Genomic DNA, 19395 nt, shown 5'->3' on the forward strand with positions numbered 1-19395 from the left:
AAAACTAATTTGGGTATTCCTATTTACTTGACAGATTTGATAATGAATTAATGTAAGTTGAAAAACAATTTACAACAAATAATTGATAAATGATACTAAAATATAAACTTGAAAATCATAAAGAAATAAATATTGCGAGGAACATATATTAAAGAAAAATATAATATGGGAGCAAAAGTGTAAACTGATGACCAATTAACAAAAAAAATAATATTTCATATACGAAGCGACAGTATAACATAGGATTTAGGACAATATTAATTATTGTTCTAACAATAAAATATTAAATTTGACCATATTGTCAAAATTTAATAAAAAATAGAGAAAATTGTAAGAAATTCAAATCCTCATATAGAAATAATTTTATTAATAATATGAATTATGGTAATCTAAGTATAATTAGTAAGTCACAGTTACATTTTTATATACCGTAAATTATCCTTCTATAAACAAACCTTACCCCCTAAAATCAAGGGCATGATCGTCATTTTTAAGATACATGTGATATGGAAAAGAGGTGAGCGAAATTTGTTATGCATTCATATACATATATTTGGACATTCTGAATGTATCTAGACGCATAAAAAAACTGTAATATTGCAAATTAATGTATATCTAAATAATTAACTCCTTTGACTATTTAGATTTATGTGAATATAGTCAATAGTAACATTTTTATACTACCCGAAATATCCTTTCCATAAAACATTTATGCCCTCTAAAATCAAGGATATGATCGTCATAATGTAAATATAATTACTAAGTCACACTTTTCACACTTAAATTTTATACTACCTGAAATATCCGTTTGTAAACAAACCTTACACCCTAAATTCATGGGTACGATCGTCATTTTTGAGATACATGTGAGTTGTAAAAGAGGCGAGTTGAGACTCGTTATGTATTCATATATTTCTATACTACCTGAAATATCCTTTTATAAACAAGCCTTACACCTTAAAATCAAGGGTACGATCGTCATTTTTGAGATACATGTGAGTTATAAATGAGGTTAGCTGAGACTTTATATACATGTGAATCCATTAGGATCCCATATATTTGACTCTATGTATTTGGACATATCTGATTGTATCTAGACATATAATAACATGATTAGAACAATAATATTATAAATTAATATGTATCTAAGTAATTAACTCCTTTTTTGACTAATTAGATTTATGTGAATATATAATGAGTAGACACACTTCTCACAAGTCACATTTTTCTACTAGCTGAAATATCCTTTCCATAAAACATTTAGGCTATTAATTTTTCTTCTGCTAAATTAAGTTATTATTTTATCACTAGAAGAGATGATGAGTAAAACAGCGATTGTTAGCGAATACATCAAGGATGGGAAGTTAAAATTGAGAAATGAGGTACTTCCGTTGGGTAGGTGGCCTGATCATGCTCAGTTACTGTATCAGAATCGCCACAACTTCAAAGAGAGTGGTAAACCGTTGAGTTTCAAGATGTATAAGGATGGATCGTGGATGGATTTCGAAAAACATGCGATGGATGTGCTCATTTCAGCTTTCGTGAGTGGTAAGGCTATAATTGAGGTGGAAACGGAAGCTGGATTTAAATTATTGATTGATTTTTATCGCATGTTTGGGATAGATTTGGACACTGGGAACGAACTGCCAATCTCTTGGATTGATGTCAATGAAAACAATTTTATCCCTAAAATCTTCATTGACGATTTAGAAAATGAGAATCCTATGATTGAAAAGAGGGGAACCGAAGTAGGCAGTTCATCGCAACTTGTTATTGCTAACCCTACTGAATTGACTCCACCTAAATGGGCTAGGACAAGGTCAATGAGGGAAGAGGAGTACGCCTATCAGACGGTAAAGGGTTACCTGTTGTCTTCTCGTTCAGGGGTTACAATAACTGGGATTCATCAGTGTATGATAAGCGGTGTTAGGGAACAAGTTTTTAAAGACAACATGGAGATAGTAACGAAGGCCAGAAGGAATCCTAAAGTTGTACTTGCTTGGTATGGTACATCGTCCAAGAATGTGGACGCCATAATGTATCGTGGATTTGAATTAACTAGACTTGAACAAGGTCATCGTGGTATTGGCATATACTTGTCGCCTTTAGAGTCGCCTCAAATAAGGTGAGTTGGTTCGTTTTTTTTGTGTTTTCTTTATTATTTAAAAATGTTGGAACATTAATTATTTTTTGTTACTGCTGTAGTGAAATGATGTCCGATGTAGATGAAAATGGTGAAAAACATATGATTCTATGTCGAGTCATATTGGGAAATCCTGAAAAGGTTGAGCTTGGATCTCAGCAGATGTTTTCATCGAATTTGGATAATTTTGATACCGGAATTGATGATTTGATCCATCCAAAGTTGTATGTGGTGTGGTATCACAATATGAAAACTCACATTCTACCCGAATGTATTGTGAGTTATAAACTTGATCGTCATATGCCAGGTAAGCATCGCTCATTTTCGTTATTTATCAGTTTCAATTACTTTTGGTAATACTCAAGTATAAATACAGGTCAGCAGAATTATGGTGCTCATAATGAGGACCGATTTTGTAGATTACTATTCATGCTACCTAATTTGCTTCCACTAACAAAAAAGTTGGAGTTGAAAAGTTTGCATAACTCCTATGAGGTAATTTACTATATATATATATATATATATATATATATATATATATATATATATATATATGGTGAAAATTTCGATTTTTAAATCTTAGACTTGTCATACAAATTATATATTCACAGGTGGGCAAAGTAGTAGCGCACAGACATTTCATAAGCGATATAGAAGCTATTGTTCAAGATGATCAATTTATGCGTTCTATTATCACGGAATTCCTTCCTGAGATGAGGTTCTGTCAAACTTGTTGGGATAAAAAGGGAATTATGGTTTCTCATTGATAAATTTCATTTTGAAAAAACTAAGTGTAATTTTACCTTTTATAGACTCAGATTTTTGAATTTCATAATTTTCTCTTTATGATGCTCACTTGTTGGCTGCTTTTAGTAGAATTAGATTTCATATATAGCTATTTTCAGCTAAGAACTTAAATTAATTACTTGCTGAAATATATATATATATATATATATATATATATATATATATATATATATAGACCTTTTATTGTATGATTAGGATTGCGATCGCACATATGTACCATTACGGTTATAAAAATTGATAGCAAATCATGTTGTTTGGAATTCCAATTATTTATTTGATACCATATTTAGCGTGATGAATGATTAAGATTGTGAACCCTAATGTGGGGAATTAGGTTTGAATATTTTTACCATGTTGATTCATCCACACAAAAAGTTATAAATTTAAAGAGAGGGGGGGGGGGGGGGGGGCATGGAACAAATCTCTAATATAGAAAGGAGTCAACTAGTTTAATTTGTTCAAATTCAAAAAGAAGAGAATGAACAAAAATCTATGTTGGCTTAGGGTTTATAAACATGGATGCTTATTTAACACCTTGATCAAATGTGCTTTAGGATTTATAATCAATCAAATCATTTTCAACTATGTAAGTAAATACAAAAGTTTATACTTATTTTTGATATATCGTCTCATAAAATAAAATATGAAATATACGTACAAATAAACTGTAAAAGTACAAAATATGAAATACACATGCAGAGAAATTAAATAAACTGTAAAAGTACAAAATATGAAATACACATGCAGAGAAATTAGTATAAGATGTGAACTTTGTTTTGCTTTATTAAATTTTATTACTCTGTGACCTCTATTTTGGATTTTAGGATTTTATTCATGTGAATTTATTTTCATTAAGTCCTATCTTCTTTTTTTTTTTGGGTCAAAAAATAGTTATTTTCGAATTTCTTTTCTTGTACTCTCTTTTACATTTTTAATAAAGAAAAATATAAAAACAAAAAGATGTTTGACAAAAAAATAAAGAGTATAAAAATTGGTCTAGTAAAAGATGTGAATTTTATTTCAATTTATTTAAATTTTATTACTTTGTGACCTCTATTTTAAATTTTACGAATTTATTTATGTGCATTTATTTTCATTTAAGTCCTTACATTTTCTTGATCAAAAATATTTATTTCAAATTTCTTTTCTTCTTCTTCTTCTTCTTCTTCTTTTCTTTTACATTTTTAATAAAGAAAAATATAAAAATTAAAAGGTATTAACAAAAAAATAAAGATAATAAAAATTGGTCTACTAAAAGATGTGAACTTTGTTTTCATTTATTAAATTTTATTATTTGTGACCTCTATTTTGGAATCTATGAATTTATTCGTGTACATTTATTTTGATTAAGTCCTACTTTTTTTTATCAAAAAATAATTATTTTTCAAATTTCTTTTCTTCTTCTTCTCTTTTACATTTTTAATAAATAAAAATAAATAAAAAAAAAAGTGTTTGACAAAAAATAAAGAGGATAAAAATTGGTCTAGTAAAAAATGTGAACTTTGTTTCAATTTATTAAAATTTATTACATGTGATCTTTATTTTGAATTTTACGAATGTTGAAAGCTCCAACAAATATGTGATAAGTTCACATTTCTTAAGCCTTAAAAAAATCATAAATTTTATTAACTTGGAATAAAAGAACCAATTTTTTTTAGTTCCTTTAGTGAAACTTGTCCTCAAAGACTTTGAAAAATTTAAAACCATCTATTTATATATAAAAAAAAAAACCACTAGAATTAGAATATAAAATACAGTTACTTAATTGTCAACTCAGCTCTATTTAAATATAAATATTTAATTTAAATCAAGTAAATAAAAAAGAAAAACACTTGAAAAATCTAAATGAATTAGTTTTTATTTTATGTTCTTATATAAATTGATTATAAATTAATTAAATTTATATTTAGGAAAGCCCAATTTTTTTAAATCGAAAATCATATTTGAATATAATTTTGTGAAATTTAATATATAAAAATAAAAATTTATACTCCAAAAGAATTACTCCCTCTCCATTAATGTTAAAATGATTGTCTGGAGTTTTTTTTTTTCATAATTTTTAAAGTTTAATATAAATATTTGATTTTTTTTTCTATTTTGCCCTTCATATCCATTTTTTAGATGATAAATTCAAATGAGTTAATTCTTCATATTTATGATTTTTCTTTAAATTATTTCCCTTTTTAAAATAGTTTTACAATCACCAAAAGTATAAAAATGGAAAATTCTACTTAATATATGTCATAATTTTTTTTATAAGGGTGTTCGAATTGACTTAAAAGTTGGTTAAATCTATTTTTAATTCAAGTTTTGGTCAAATCTATTTTTAATTGAGTTTTTAACTTCTAAAACTATTTGACAATTATAAAAAATAATTTAAAATAAATCAAAATGAGTTAAAATAACTCAAAACACAAAAAGTAGGTGTCCCTTACTATTATTTTGTGACTTGAAAGTTTCAGTTTGATTATTTTTCGATATACAAACTACTTATAAGTCAATTCAAATAGGCTCTATGTATTAACTCACAAATAAGGATGTACAAATCAAACCGAATCGATGAATCAAATCAAATAGAAAAAAATCCACCTGTGGTTTGGTTTGGTGGTTGAAAAAAAACTCGATCACTCTTGATTTGCTTTGGTATTAGAAGAAAATAAGTCAAATCGAATTTAAACCACACACACACACAAACACAAACACACACGCACACGCACGCACGCACGCGCGCGCACGCACACACGCACACGCGCACACACACACACACACATATTTCTATACTACCTGAAATATCCTTTTGTAAACAAACCTTACATCCTAAATTCAAGGGTACGATCGTCATTTTTGAGATACATGTGAGTTGTAAAAGAGGCGAGCTGAGACTCGTTATGTGTTCATATATTTCTATACAACCTGAAATATCCTTTTATAAACAAACCTTACACCCTAAAATCAAGGGTACGATCGTCATTTTTAAGATACATGTGAGCTGTAAAAGAGGGTAGCTGAGACTTCATATACATGTGAATCCATTAGGATCCCATATATTTGTCTTTATGTATTTGGACATATCTGATTGTATCTAGACGTATAAAAACATGATTAGAATAGTACTATTACAAATTAATATGTATCTAAGTAATTAACTCTTTTTTTGACTAATTAGAGTTATGTGAATATATAATAAGCAGTCACACTTCTCTCAAGTCACATTTTTCTACTAGCTGAAATATCCTTTCCATAAAACATTTACGCTATTGATATTTCTTCTGCTAAATTAAGCTTTTATATCACGTATGAGAAGAGATGATGAGGAAAACATCGATTGTTAGCGGAAACATCAAGGATGGGAAGTTAAAAACTGAGAAATGAGGTACTTCCGTTGGGTAGGTGGCCTGATCATGCTCAGTTACTGTATCAGAATCACCACAACTATAAAGAGAGTGGTAAACCGTTGATATATATATATATATATATGTATAGTTTACATATAAACTAACTAAAAAATATAAACTAACTAAAAAATAAAAATATAATCTACTTTGTTGATATATTTTTAGTTAGTTTATAATTTTCAATGGGTATATATATATATATATATATATATATATATATATATATATATATATTGGCAATATAATAGTAGCAAATCATGTTGTTTGGATTTCCAGTTATTTAGTGGATACCAATACTTAGCTTGATGAATGATTAAGATTGTGAGACCTTATATGGGGAATTAGGTTTGAATATTCTTACCATGCTTATTCATCTGTACAAAAAGTTACTCCCTCTATCTCATCTCATTTTATTGTGACACTTTTCGTATTTTGAGATTTAAACAAATTTATCTTTAATTGTAAGTTTTTTATAAATATTTTTAACATTTTGAATTATTAATTATTGTGATTTATAGTATTTTTTACGGAATTTAAAAATATATATATTTCATGTAAAAAAAAAAGGTGAAAATTTTGTACGCAAATATTCAATCAAAGTTAAATTGTTTGACTCTCGAGAAAGTATTAATTTAGAAGGGGGCATGTTCAAAAACAAAGAAGAGAATGAACAAAAATTTATTTTGGCTTAGGGTTTATATACCAGGAGTTACTTATATTAACACCTTAATCAAACGTGCTTTAGGATTTATAAATTGCACTTCTACCTTCTTATTTTAAACCTGCCACTTCCATAAAAGGTCATAAGACAATGCAACCATGTTAATTTTAAATGTATACTTTATAACTCAATCAAATCATTTTCAACTATGTAAGTAAATACAAATTTTAAATGTATACTTTATAACTCAATCAAATCATTTTCAACAATGTAAGTAAATACAAAATTTTTAAATGTATACTTTATAACTCAATCAAATCATTTTCAACTATTTAAGTAAATACAAAAGTTTATACTTATTTTTGGATATACATCTCATAAATAATAATATGAAATATACGTACAAATAAATTGTAAAAATATAAAATATGAAATACACATGCAGAGAAATTAGTATAAGATATGAACTTTATTTAGATTTATTATATTTTATTTAATTTGTGACCTCTATTTTAAATTTTAGGAATTTATTCATGTGCATTAATTTACATTAAGTCCTTACTTTTTTTTTTATCAAAAATATTTATTTCAAATTTCTTTTCTTCTTCTTCTCTTTTACATTTTTAATAAAGAAAAAAAATAAAAATAGAAAGATGTTTAACAAAAGAATAAAGATAATAAAAATTGGTATACTAAAAGAAGTGAACTTTATTTTGATTTATTAAATTTTATTATTTTGTGACCTCTATTTTGGAATTTACAAATTTTCTTCATGTGCATTTATATTATTAAGTCCTTACCTTTTTTTGGTCAAAAAATAATTATTTTTCAATTTTTTTTTCTTATTCTCTTTTACATTTTTAATAAAGAAAAATAAATAAATAAAAAAGTGTTTGGTCAAAAAATAATTATTTAGGTCAAATCTATTTTTAATTCAATTTTTTTGTCAAATCTACTTTTAATTTAATTTTTGGTCAAATCTATTTTTAATTCAGTTTTTGATCAGATCTACTTTTAATTTAATTTTTGACTTCTATAAATATTTAACAAATATAAAAAATAAACTTAAAATAACTCAAACACCAAAAGTAGGTGTCCCTTACTACTTTTATTTTTTGACTTGAAAGTTTTAATTTAATTTTTTTTTGTTAATTTAAAAACTAGCTTTTTAAGTCAATTCAAATATACTCTACGTATAAACTCAATTAATATGGATAGAAAGAGTATTTTTCTTATTATATAAAAGAGTTAAAAGAAGACAAAATAGGTAAAAGTGTAATTGCATATTAACATCAATAAACTAATAGAAAAATTGACTTTTAATTTATTATTATTAATATAGAAAAAGGAGACTTTCATTTCCTTAGCCAACCAAGTTCGATCATGCTGGAAATTTCATCCTAAAGTACTTTTATTATGGATAAAATGGGATGTATGGACTTTTTTTTTTCATTAAGAACTGGTGAAGGGCATGAAATAATACTTTATGAATTTATTGAATATAATTTATTTACTTAACTATTCCTTTTAGAACAGACTTGGTGAAGCATCAAGCACTTCTGCTTGGAAATTGGTTCATAAAGTTACAGTTATTCTCATAAATGAGAGACAATATTGACGATTTCTTATATGAGTAACATTCAAGATTGTTCATTAAGAATTTAGGTTAGGGTTTATTTTTTCTAATAGATAATTTTTCTATTCATGCTACAATATAATTATGAAAGATATATTTGAAATGTAGCGTAAAGTGAAGGCACTCGCTGATAAATTAGGCTTAAAAAAGAAATAAACAGTAAACTATTGATAAAAGTGAAACTAAGTTGGCAAATTCGATAATGAATTAACTAAGTTGGAAAACAATTAACAACAAATAATTGATGAAACATTATGATATATACTAACTTTGAGTCCTTGTTTACAAAGTGTAAATGGGTCTAAATTTCAAATAAAACTCGCTAATAGCTCGTAGGCCTTTACGGAGTCATTTTGGTTCACAACAGTAAGCACCCACCGATAAATTAGGGTTGTTTGCAAGAAAAGAAAAATGAATAGTAAACCTTTGATAAAGGTGAAACTAATTTGGATATTCCTATTTACTTGACAGATTTGATAATGAATTAATGTAAGTTGAAAAACAATTCACAACAAATAATTGATAAAATATTATGATACTAAAATATAAATCATAAAGAAATAATTATTGCGAGGGACATATATTAAAGAAAAATATAATATGGGAGCAAAAGTGTAAACTGATGACCAATTAAACAAAAAAAATAATATATCATATATGAAGCGACAGTATAACATAGGATTTAATTTAGGACAATATTAAATATTTTTCTAACAATAAAATATCAAATTTGACCATATTGTCAAAATTTAATAAGAAAATAGAGAAAATTGTAAGAAATTCAAATCCTCATATAGATATAATTTTATTAATAATATGAATTATGGTAATCTAAGTATAATTAGTAAGTCACAGTTATATCTTTATATACCTGAAATTATCCTTCTATAAACAAACCTTATCCCCTAAAATCAAGGGCATGATCGTCATTTTTGAGATACATGTGATATGGAAAAGAGGCTAGTGAAATTTGTAATGCATTCATATACATATATTTGGACATTCTGAATGTATCTAGACGCATAAAAAAATTGTAATATTGCAAATTAATGTGTATCTAAATAATTAACTCCTTTGACTATTTAGATTTATGTGAATATAGTCAATAGTAACATTTTTATACTACCCGAAACATCCTTTCCATAAAACATTTATGCCCTCTAAAATCAAGGATATGATCGTCATAATGTAAATATAATTAGTAAGTCACACTTTTCACACTTACATTTCTATACTACCTGAAATATCCTTTTATAAACAAACCTTACACCCTAAAATCAAGGGTACGATCGTCAATTTTGAGATACATATGAGCTGTAAAAGAGGCGAGCTGAGATTCGTTATGTATTCTTATATTTCTATACTACCTGAAATATCCTTTTATAAACAAACCTTACACCCTAAAATCAAGGGTACGATCGTCATTTTTGAGATACATGTGAGTTGTATAAGAGGCTAGCTGAGACTTCATATACATGTGAATCCATTATGATCCCATATATTTGACTCTATGTATTTGGACATATTTGATTGTATCTAGACGTATAATAACATGATTAGAACAGTAATATTACAAATTAATATGTATCTAAGTAATTAACTCCTTTTTTTGACTAATTAGATTTATGTGAATATATAATGAGCAGTCACACTTCTCACAAGTCACATTTTTCTACTAGCTGAAATATCCTTTCCATAAAACATTTAGGCTATTGATTTTTCTTCTGCTAAATTAAGCTATTATATCACTAGAAGAGATGATGAGTAAAACAGCGATTGTTAGCGGAAACATCAAGGATGGGAAGTTAAAATTGAGAAATGAGGTACTTCCGTTGGGTAGGTGGCCTGATCATGCTCAGTTACTGTATCAGAATCGCCACAACTTCAAAGAGAGTGGTAAACCGTTGAGTTTCAAGATGTATAAGGACGGATCGTGGATGGATTTCGAAAAACATGCGATGGATGTGCTCATTTCAGCTTTCGTGAGTGGTAAGGCTATAATTGAGGTGGAAACGGAAGCTGGATTTAAATTATTGATTGATTTTTATCGCATGTTTGGGATAGATTTGGACACTGGGAACGAACTGCCAATCTCTTGGATTGATGTCAATGGAAACAATTTTATCCCTAAAATCTTCATTGACGATTCAGAAAATGAGAATCCTATGATTGAAAAGAGGGGAACCGAAGTTGGCAGTTCATCACAGCTTGTTATTGCTAACCCTACTGAATCGGCTCCACCTAAATGGGCTAGGACAAGGTCAATGAGGGAAGAGGAGTACGCCTATCAGACGGTAAAGGGTTACCTATTGTCTTCTCGTTCAGGGGTTACAATAACCGGCATTCATCAGTGTATGATAAGCGGTGTTAGGGAACAAGTTTTTAAAGACAATGTGGAGATGTTAACGAGGACCAGAGGGAACCCTAAAGTTGTACTTGCTTGGTATGGTACATCGTCCAAGAATGTGGACACCATAATGCATCATGGATTTGAATTAACTAGACTTGAACAAGGTCATCGTGGTATTGGCATATACTTGTCGCCTTTAGAGTCGCCTCAAATAAGGTGAGTTGGTTCTTTTTTTTTGTGTGTTTTCTTTATTATTTGAAAATGTTGGAACATTAATTATTTTTGTTACTCCTATAGTGAAATGATGTCCGATGTAGATGAAAATGGTGAAAAACATATGATTCTATGTCGAGTCATATTGGGAAATCCTGAAAAGGTTGAGCTCGGATCTCAGCAGTTGTTTTCATCGAATTTGGATAATTTTGATACCGGGGTTGATGATTTGAACAATCCAAAGTTGTATGTGGTGTGGTATCACAATATGAAAACTCACATTCTACCCGAATGTATAGTGAGTTATAAACTTGATCGTCATATGCCAGGTAAGCATCGCTCATTTTCGTTATTCGTTAGTTTCAATTACTTTCGGTAATACTCAAGTATAAATACAGGTCAGCAGAATTGTGGTGCTCATACTGAGGACCGATGGTGTAGATTACTGTTCAAGCTACCTAATTTGCTTCCACTAACCAAAAAGTTGGAGTTGAAAAGTTTGCATAACTCCTATGAGGTAATTTACTATATATAAATATATATATGGTGAAAATTTCGATTTTTAAATCTTAGACTTGTCATACAAATTATATATTCACAGGTGGGCAAAGAAGTAGCGCACAGACATTTCATAAGCGATATAGAAGCTATTGTTCAAGATGATCAATTGATGCGTTCGATTATCACGGAATTCCTTCCTGAGATGAGGTTCTGTCAAACTTGTTGGGATAAAAAGGGAATTATAGTTTCTCATTGATAAATTTCATTTTGAAAAAACTATGTGTAATTTTACCTTTTACAGACTCAGATTTTCGAATTTCATAATTTTCTCTTTATGATGCTCACTTGTTGGCTGCTTTTAGTAGAATTAGATTTCATATATAGCTATTTTCAGCTAAGAACTTAAATTAATTACTTGCTGAAATATATATATATATATATATATATATATATATATATATATATATATAGTGAGTGAGAGAGAGAGAGAGAGAGACCTTTTATCGTATGATTAGGGTTGTGATCGCACATATGTACCATTACGGTTATAAAAATTGATAGCAAATCATGTTGTTTGGAATTTCAATTATTTAGTTGATACCATAGTTAGCGTGATGAATGATTAAGATTGTGAACCCTTATGTGGGGAATTAGGTTTGAATATTTTTACCATGTTGATTCAACAAATCTCTAATATAGAAAGGAGTCAACTAGTTTAATTTGTTCAAAAACAAAAAGAAGAGAATGAACAAAAATCTATTTTGGCTTAGGGTTTATAAACATGGATTCTTAGATTAACACCTTGATCAAACGTGTTTTAGGATTTATAACTCAATCAAATCATTTTCAACTATGTAAGTAAATACAAAAGTTTATACTTATTTTTGAATATATTATCTCATAAAATAAAATATGAAATATACGTACAAATAAACTATAAAAATACAAAATATAAAATACACATACAGGGAAATTAGTATAAGATGTGAACTTTATTTCGATTTATTAAATTTTATTACTTTGTGACCTCTATTTTGGATTTTAGGATTTTATTCATGTGCATTTATTTTCATTAAGTCCTATCTTCTTCTTTTTTGGGTCAAAAAATAGTTATTTTCGAATTTCTTTTCTTGTTCTCTCTTTTACATTTTTAATAAAGAAAAATATAAAAACAAAAAGATGTTTGACAAAAAAATAAAGAGAATAAAAATTGGTCTAGTAAAAGATGTGAATTTTATTTCAATTTATTTAAATTTTATTACTTTGTGACCTCTATTTTAAATTTTACGAATTTATTTATGTGCATTTATTTTCATTAAGTCCTTACTTTTTCTTGATCAAAAATATTTATTTCAAATTTCTTTTCTTCTTCTTCTTCTTCTCTTTTACATTTTTAATAAAGAAAAATATAAAAATTAAAAGGTATTAACAAAAAAATAAAGATAATAAAAATTGGTCTACTAAAAGATGTGAACTTTGTTTTCGTTTATTAAATTTTATTATTTGTGACCTCTATTTTGGAATCTATGAATTTATTCGTGTGCATTTATTTTGATTAAGTCCTACTTTTTTTTATTAAAAAATAATTATTTTTCAAATTTCTTTTCTTCTTCTTCTCTTTTACATTTTTAATAAATAAAAATAAATAAATAAAAAGGTGTTAGACAAAAAACAAAGAGGATAAAAATTGGTCTAGTAAAAAATGTGAACTTTGTTTCAATTTATTAAAATTTATTACATGTGATCTCTATTTTCGATTTTACGAATGTTGAGAGCTCCAACAAATATGTGATAAGTTCACATTTCTTACGCCTTAAAAAATATTAACTTAATTATCATTTTTGTTATTTTTTTATATTTAAAAAAAACATAAATTTTATTAACTTGGAATAAAAGAACCAATTTTTTTTGTTCCTTTAGTGAAACTTGTCCTCAAAGACTTTGAAAAATTTAAAACCATCTATTTATAATTAAAAAAAAAGACTAGAATTAGAATATAAAATACAGTTACTTAATTGTCAACTCAGCTCTATTTAAATATAAATATTTAATTTAAATCAAGTAAATAAAAAAGAAAAACACTTGAAAAATCTAAATGAATTAGTTTTTATTTTATGTTCTTATATAAATTGATTATAAATTAATTAAATTTATATTTTGGAAAGCTCAATTTTTTTTAAAATCGAAAATCATATTTGAATATAATTTTGTGAAATTTAATATATAAAAATAAAAATTTATACTCCAAAAGAATTACTCCCTCTCCATTAATGTTAAAATGATTGTTTGGAGTTTTTTTTTTTCATAATTCAAAATCAGTGAATTTTTAAAGTTTAATATAAATATTTGATTTTTTTTTCTATTTTGCCCTTCATATGCATTTTTTAGATGAAAAATTAAAATGAGTTAATGCTTCATATTTATGATTTTTTCTTTAAATTATTTCCCTTTTTAAAAGTCTTACAATCACCAAAAAGATAAAAATGGAGAATTCTATTGAATATATGTCATAATTTTTTTTATAAGGGTTCGAATTGACTTAAAAATTGGTTAAATTTATTTTTAATTCATTTTTCGGTCAAATTTATTTTTAATTCAATTTTCGGTCAAATCTATTATTAATTGAGTTTTTAACTTCTAAAACTATTTGACAATTATAAAATATAATTTAAAATAAATCAAAATGAGTTAGAATAACTCAAACACAAAAAGTAGGTGTCCCTTACTATTATTTTGTGACTTGAAAGTTTCAGTTTGATTATTTTTTAATATACAAACTACTTTTAAGTCAATTCAAATAGGCTCTATGTATCAACTCACAAATAAGGATGTACAAGTCAAATCAAACCGTTGAATCAAATCAAATAGAAAAAAATCTACATGTGGTTTGGCATGGTGGTTGAAAAAAAACTCGATCACTCTTGATTTGCTTTGGTATTAGAAGAAAATAAGTTAAACCGAATTCAAACCCCACACACACAAACACACACACGCACACGCACGCACACACACACGCGCACACACACGCACGCACACACATACACATATTTCTATACTACCTGAAATATCCTTTTGTAAACGAACCTTACATCCTATATTCAAGGGTACGATCATCATTTTTGAGATACATGTGAGTTGTAAAAGAGGCGAGTTGAGACTCGTTATGTATTCATATATTTCTATACAACCTGAAATATCCTTTTATAAACAAACCTTATACCCTAAAATCAAGGGTACGACCGTCATTTTTAAGATACATGTGAGCTGTAAAAGAGGCCAGCTGAGACTTCATATACATGTGAATCCATTAGGATCCCATATATATGTCGCTATGTATTTGGACATATCTGATTGTATCTAGACGTATAAAAATATGATTAGAATAGTACTATTACAAATTAATATGTATCTAAGTAATTAACTCTTTTTTTGACTAATTAGAGTTATGTGAATATATAATAAGCAGTCACACTTCTCACAAGTCACATTTTTCTACTAGCTGAAATATCCTTTCCATAAAACATTTACGCTATTGCTATTTCTTCTGCTAAATTAAGCTTTTATATCACGTACGAGAAGAGATGATGAGGAAAACATCGATTGTTAGCGGAAACATCAAGGATGGGAAGTTAAAATTGAGAAATGAGATGCTTCCGTTGGGTAGGTGGCCTGATCATGTTCAGTTACTGTATGATAATCGCCACAACTTCAAAGAGAGTGGTAAACCGTTGAGTTTCAAGATGTATAAAAATTGATTTACTAAAAGATGTGAACTTTATTTTGATTTATTAAATTTTATTATTTTGTGACCTCTATTTTGGAATCTACAAATTTTATTCATGTGCATTTATTTTTATTAAGTCCTTACATTTTTTTGATAAAAAAATAATTATTTTTCAAATTTCTTTTCTTCTTATTCTCTTTTATATTTTTAATAAAGAAAAAAAAAGTGTTGACAAAAAATGAAGAGGATAAAAATTGGTCTAGTAAAAGATGTGAACTTTGACTCAATTTATTAAAATTTATTACATGTGACCTCTATTTTGGATTTTATGAATATCGAAAGCCACAACAAAATATGTGATAAGTTCACATTTCTTACACCTTAACAAATATAAAGTTAATTATCATTTTTGTTATTTTTTATATTTAAAAAATCATAAATTAGTGAAACTTGGAATAAATGGACCAATTTTTTTTAGTTCCTTTAGTGAAACTTGTCGTCTCCGAAAACTTGGAAAAATTTAAAACCATCTCTAAATTAGTTTAAGATGTGAACTTTATTTAGATTTATTAAATTTTATTTAATTTGTAACCTCTATTTTGAATTTTAGAAATTTATTCACGTGCATTTATTTCCATTAAGTCCTTACTTTTTCTTGATCAAAAATATTTATTTCAAATTTCTTTTCTTCTTCTCTTTTACATTTTTAACAAAGAAAAAAATAAAAATAAAAAGGTGTTAACAAGAAAATAAAGATAATAAAAATTGATTTACTAAAAGATGTGAACTTTATTTTGATTCATTGAATTTTATTATTTTGTGACCTCTATTTTGGAATCTACAAATTTTATTCAATGCATATATTTTTATTAAGTCCCTACCTTTTTTTTGTCAAAAAATAATTATTTTTCAAATTTCTTTTCTTCTTATTCTCTTTTACATTTTTAATAAAGAAAAATAAATAAATAAAAAAGTGTTGACAAAAAATAAAGAGGATAAAAATTGGTCTAGTAAAAGATGTGAATTTTGACTCAATTTATTAAAATTTATTAGTTGTGACCTCTATTTTGGATTTTACGAATGTCGAAAGTCACAACAAAATATGTGATAGGTTCACATTTCTTACGCCTTAAAAGATATAAAGTTAAATATCATTTTTGTTATTTTTTATATTTAAAAAATCATAAATTCTATTAACTTGGAATACAAGGACCAATTTTTTTTTAGTTCCTTTAGTGAAACTTGTCCCCAAAGACTTACGAAAAATTTAAAACCATCTCTAAATTAGTTTAAGATATGAACTTTATTTAGATTTATTAAATTTTATTTAATTTGTGACCTCTATTTTGAATTTTAGGAATTTATTTACGTACATTTATTTCCATTAAGTCCTTACTTTTTCTTGATCAAAAATATTTATTTCAAATTTCTTTTCTTCTTCTCTTTTAACATTTTAACAAAGAAAAAAATAAAAATAAAAAGGTGTTAACAAGAAAATAAAGATAATAAAAATTGATTTACTAAAAGATGTGAACTTTATTTTGATTTATTAAATTTATTATTTTGTGACCTCTATTTTGGTACAAATTTTATTCACGTGCATTTATTTTTATTAAGTCCTTACCTTTTTTTCTTCAAAAAATAATTATTTTTCAAATTTCTTTTCTTCTTATTCTCTTTTACATTTTTAATAAAGAAAAATAAATAAATAAAAAAGTGTTGACAAAAAATAAAGAGGATAAAAATTAATCTAGTAAAAGATGTGAATTTTGACTCAATTTATTAAAATTTATTACCTGTGACCTCTATTTTGGATTTTACGAATGTCGAAAGCCATAACAAAATATGTGATAAGTTCACATTTCTTACGCCTTAAAAAATATAAAGTTAATTATCATTTTTGTTATTTTTTATATTTAAAAAATCATAAATTCTATTAACTTGGAATAAAAGGACCAATTTTTTTTAGTTCCTTTAGTGAAACTTGTCTCCAGAGACTTGGAAAAATTTAAAACCATCTCTAAATTAGTTTAAGATGTGAACTTTATTTAGATTCATTAAATTTTATCTAATTTGTGACCTCTATTTTGAATTTTAGGAATTTATTCATGTGCATTTATTTACATTAAGTCCTTACTTTTTCTTGATCAAAAATATTTATTTCAAATTTCTTTTCTTCTTCTCTTTTTACATTTTTAACAAAGAAAAAAATAAAAATAAAAAGGTGTTAACAAGAAAATAAAGATAATAAAAATTGGTTTACCAAAAGATGTGAACTTTATTTTGATTTATTAAATTTTATTATTTTGTGACCTCTATTTTGGAATCTACAAATTTTATTCATGTGCATTTATTTTTATTAAGTCCTTACCTTTTTTTTGTCAAAAAATAATTATTTTTCAAACTTCTTTTCTTCTTATTCTCTTTTACATTTTTAATAAAGAAAAATAAATAAATAAATAAAAAAGTGTTGACAAAAAATAAAGAGGATAAAAATTGGTCTAGTAAAAAATGTGAACTTTGACTCAATTTATTAAAATTTATTACCTGTGACCTTTATTTTTGGATTTTACGAGTGTCGAAAGCCACAACAAAATATATGATAATTTCACATTTCTTACGCCTTAAAAAATATAAAGTCAATTATCATTTTTGTTATTTTTTATATTTAAAAATTCATAAATTCTATTAATTTGGAATAAAAGGACCAATTTTTTTGTTAGTTCCTTTAGTGAAACTTGTCTCCAAAGACTTGGAAAAATTTAAAACCATCTCTCTATATACAAAAAGTTACTTAATTGTCAACTCAACTCTATTTAAATATAAATATTTAATTTAAATTATGTAAATAAAAAAGAAAAACACTTGAAAAATCTAAATGAATTATTTTTTTATTTATGTTCTTATATAAATTGATTATAAATTAATGGTAAGATGTACGAGTACTTCCTCAACCTATGCATGTTATCTCAGAGATACACTTATACTATACTAAAGTCTTATTAACCCCCTGAACTTATTTTATGAGTAATTTTCTACCCTTTTCATCCTATGTGACACTATATTCTGAGTCCAACGTGTGTTGACATTTTTTTAAGCTAGTGCCACGTAGGCTGAAAAGAAATAGAAATTTATTATAAATAAGTTCAGGGGGATAATAAGACCTTAGTATAGTATAAGTGTGTCTCTATAATTTTGGGCATAGGTTGAGGGGATACTTATGCATTTTTCCTAAATTAATCAAATTTATGTTTAGGATAGCCCAAGTTCTCTAAAATCGAAAGTCATATTCGAACAACCTAACTTTCAAAGCATAACTCACTTATACAAATTCGGAGTTGCACAAACTTGATAATGTTGGAAAGATTATTCCAAGAGCTTTTAAACCATATCTCGAAGTACATCTAACTTATCATGAATTAGGAGTTATGAGCGCTTGAAGTTGACCCAAAAACTTAACTTTTCTAAGTTAAGCGAATTTTCAATTTTTCATTATTTCAATTTTTTTTTGACTATTTCCAGTTCTTAGCTTCTTCCTAACTATTTCAAAATGCGAGGTGTTACAGTTCGCCTCTCGATGACTCTTGTTGTTATTCCTTTTTATTTAAAAAAAAATATAAAAATTTGTAACAACTCTTGGCACAGTAACAGAAATTGAAATATTATTTTTTAAAATTTCTTTAATAAATTTGTCCTTAAATACTTAATAGTTATAAAAAAATATATAACGTGAAGAATTTCCAAATATAAATACAATTAGAATTTTTATCATAAAATCATAATTAATAATCTAGTTTGATCAACCAATACATTTATCATGTCATTAATTTTTCAATTATTTACATGTTCTCTACATTAAAATAAACCTTTACAATTGAAGTGAAGTTAAACTAAGGTTAAGATGGTGATTTGCCTTATTATGAGAAAAATCGTAATTATTAATTAAACTTATCTAGTCAACAATC

The 19395-nt window shown here is 26.3% G+C and overlaps 2 protein-coding genes across 2 annotated transcripts; both read left to right on the top strand.

Annotated features, from left to right (window-relative positions):
• The first annotated feature begins 1316 nt into the window (after nucleotides 1-1316).
• On the top strand, nucleotides 1317-2910 carry LOC138348224 (inactive poly [ADP-ribose] polymerase RCD1-like). The gene is made up of 4 exons (XM_069296857.1): nucleotides 1317-2125; nucleotides 2206-2450; nucleotides 2520-2638; nucleotides 2755-2910. The coding sequence occupies exons 1-4, from the start codon at nucleotides 1317-1319 to the stop codon at nucleotides 2908-2910; spliced, it is 1329 nt and encodes a 442-aa protein (XP_069152958.1).
• Nucleotides 2911-10399: 7489 nt separating this feature from the next.
• On the top strand, nucleotides 10400-11962 carry LOC138348225 (inactive poly [ADP-ribose] polymerase RCD1-like). The gene is made up of 4 exons (XM_069296858.1): nucleotides 10400-11208; nucleotides 11290-11534; nucleotides 11604-11722; nucleotides 11807-11962. Exons 1-4 carry the CDS (start codon nucleotides 10400-10402, stop codon nucleotides 11960-11962), a joined length of 1329 nt encoding a protein of 442 aa, XP_069152959.1.
• Nucleotides 11963-19395: the final 7433 nt, after the last annotated feature.

Source organism: Solanum lycopersicum, chromosome 4 (assembly GCF_036512215.1).
Source record: "Solanum lycopersicum chromosome 4, SLM_r2.1".
Lineage (NCBI taxonomy): Eukaryota > Viridiplantae > Streptophyta > Magnoliopsida > Solanales > Solanaceae > Solanum > Solanum lycopersicum.

Bases quoted from the DNA above. Each gene is read 5' to 3' on its own strand.
- LOC138348224 (XM_069296857.1), top strand. From the start codon at position 1,317: ATGATGAGTAAAACAGCGATTGTTAGCGAATACATCAAGGATGGGAAG. The intron at 2,126-2,205 runs GTGAGTTGGTTC...TTACTGCTGTAG, and splicing joins TTAGAGTCGCCTCAAATAAG to TGAAATGATGTCCGATGTAG. The intron at 2,451-2,519 runs GTAAGCATCGCT...GTATAAATACAG, and splicing joins ACTTGATCGTCATATGCCAG to GTCAGCAGAATTATGGTGCT.
- LOC138348225 (XM_069296858.1), top strand. From the start codon at position 10,400: ATGATGAGTAAAACAGCGATTGTTAGCGGAAACATCAAGGATGGGAAG. The intron at 11,209-11,289 runs GTGAGTTGGTTC...TTACTCCTATAG, and splicing joins TTAGAGTCGCCTCAAATAAG to TGAAATGATGTCCGATGTAG. The intron at 11,535-11,603 runs GTAAGCATCGCT...GTATAAATACAG, and splicing joins ACTTGATCGTCATATGCCAG to GTCAGCAGAATTGTGGTGCT.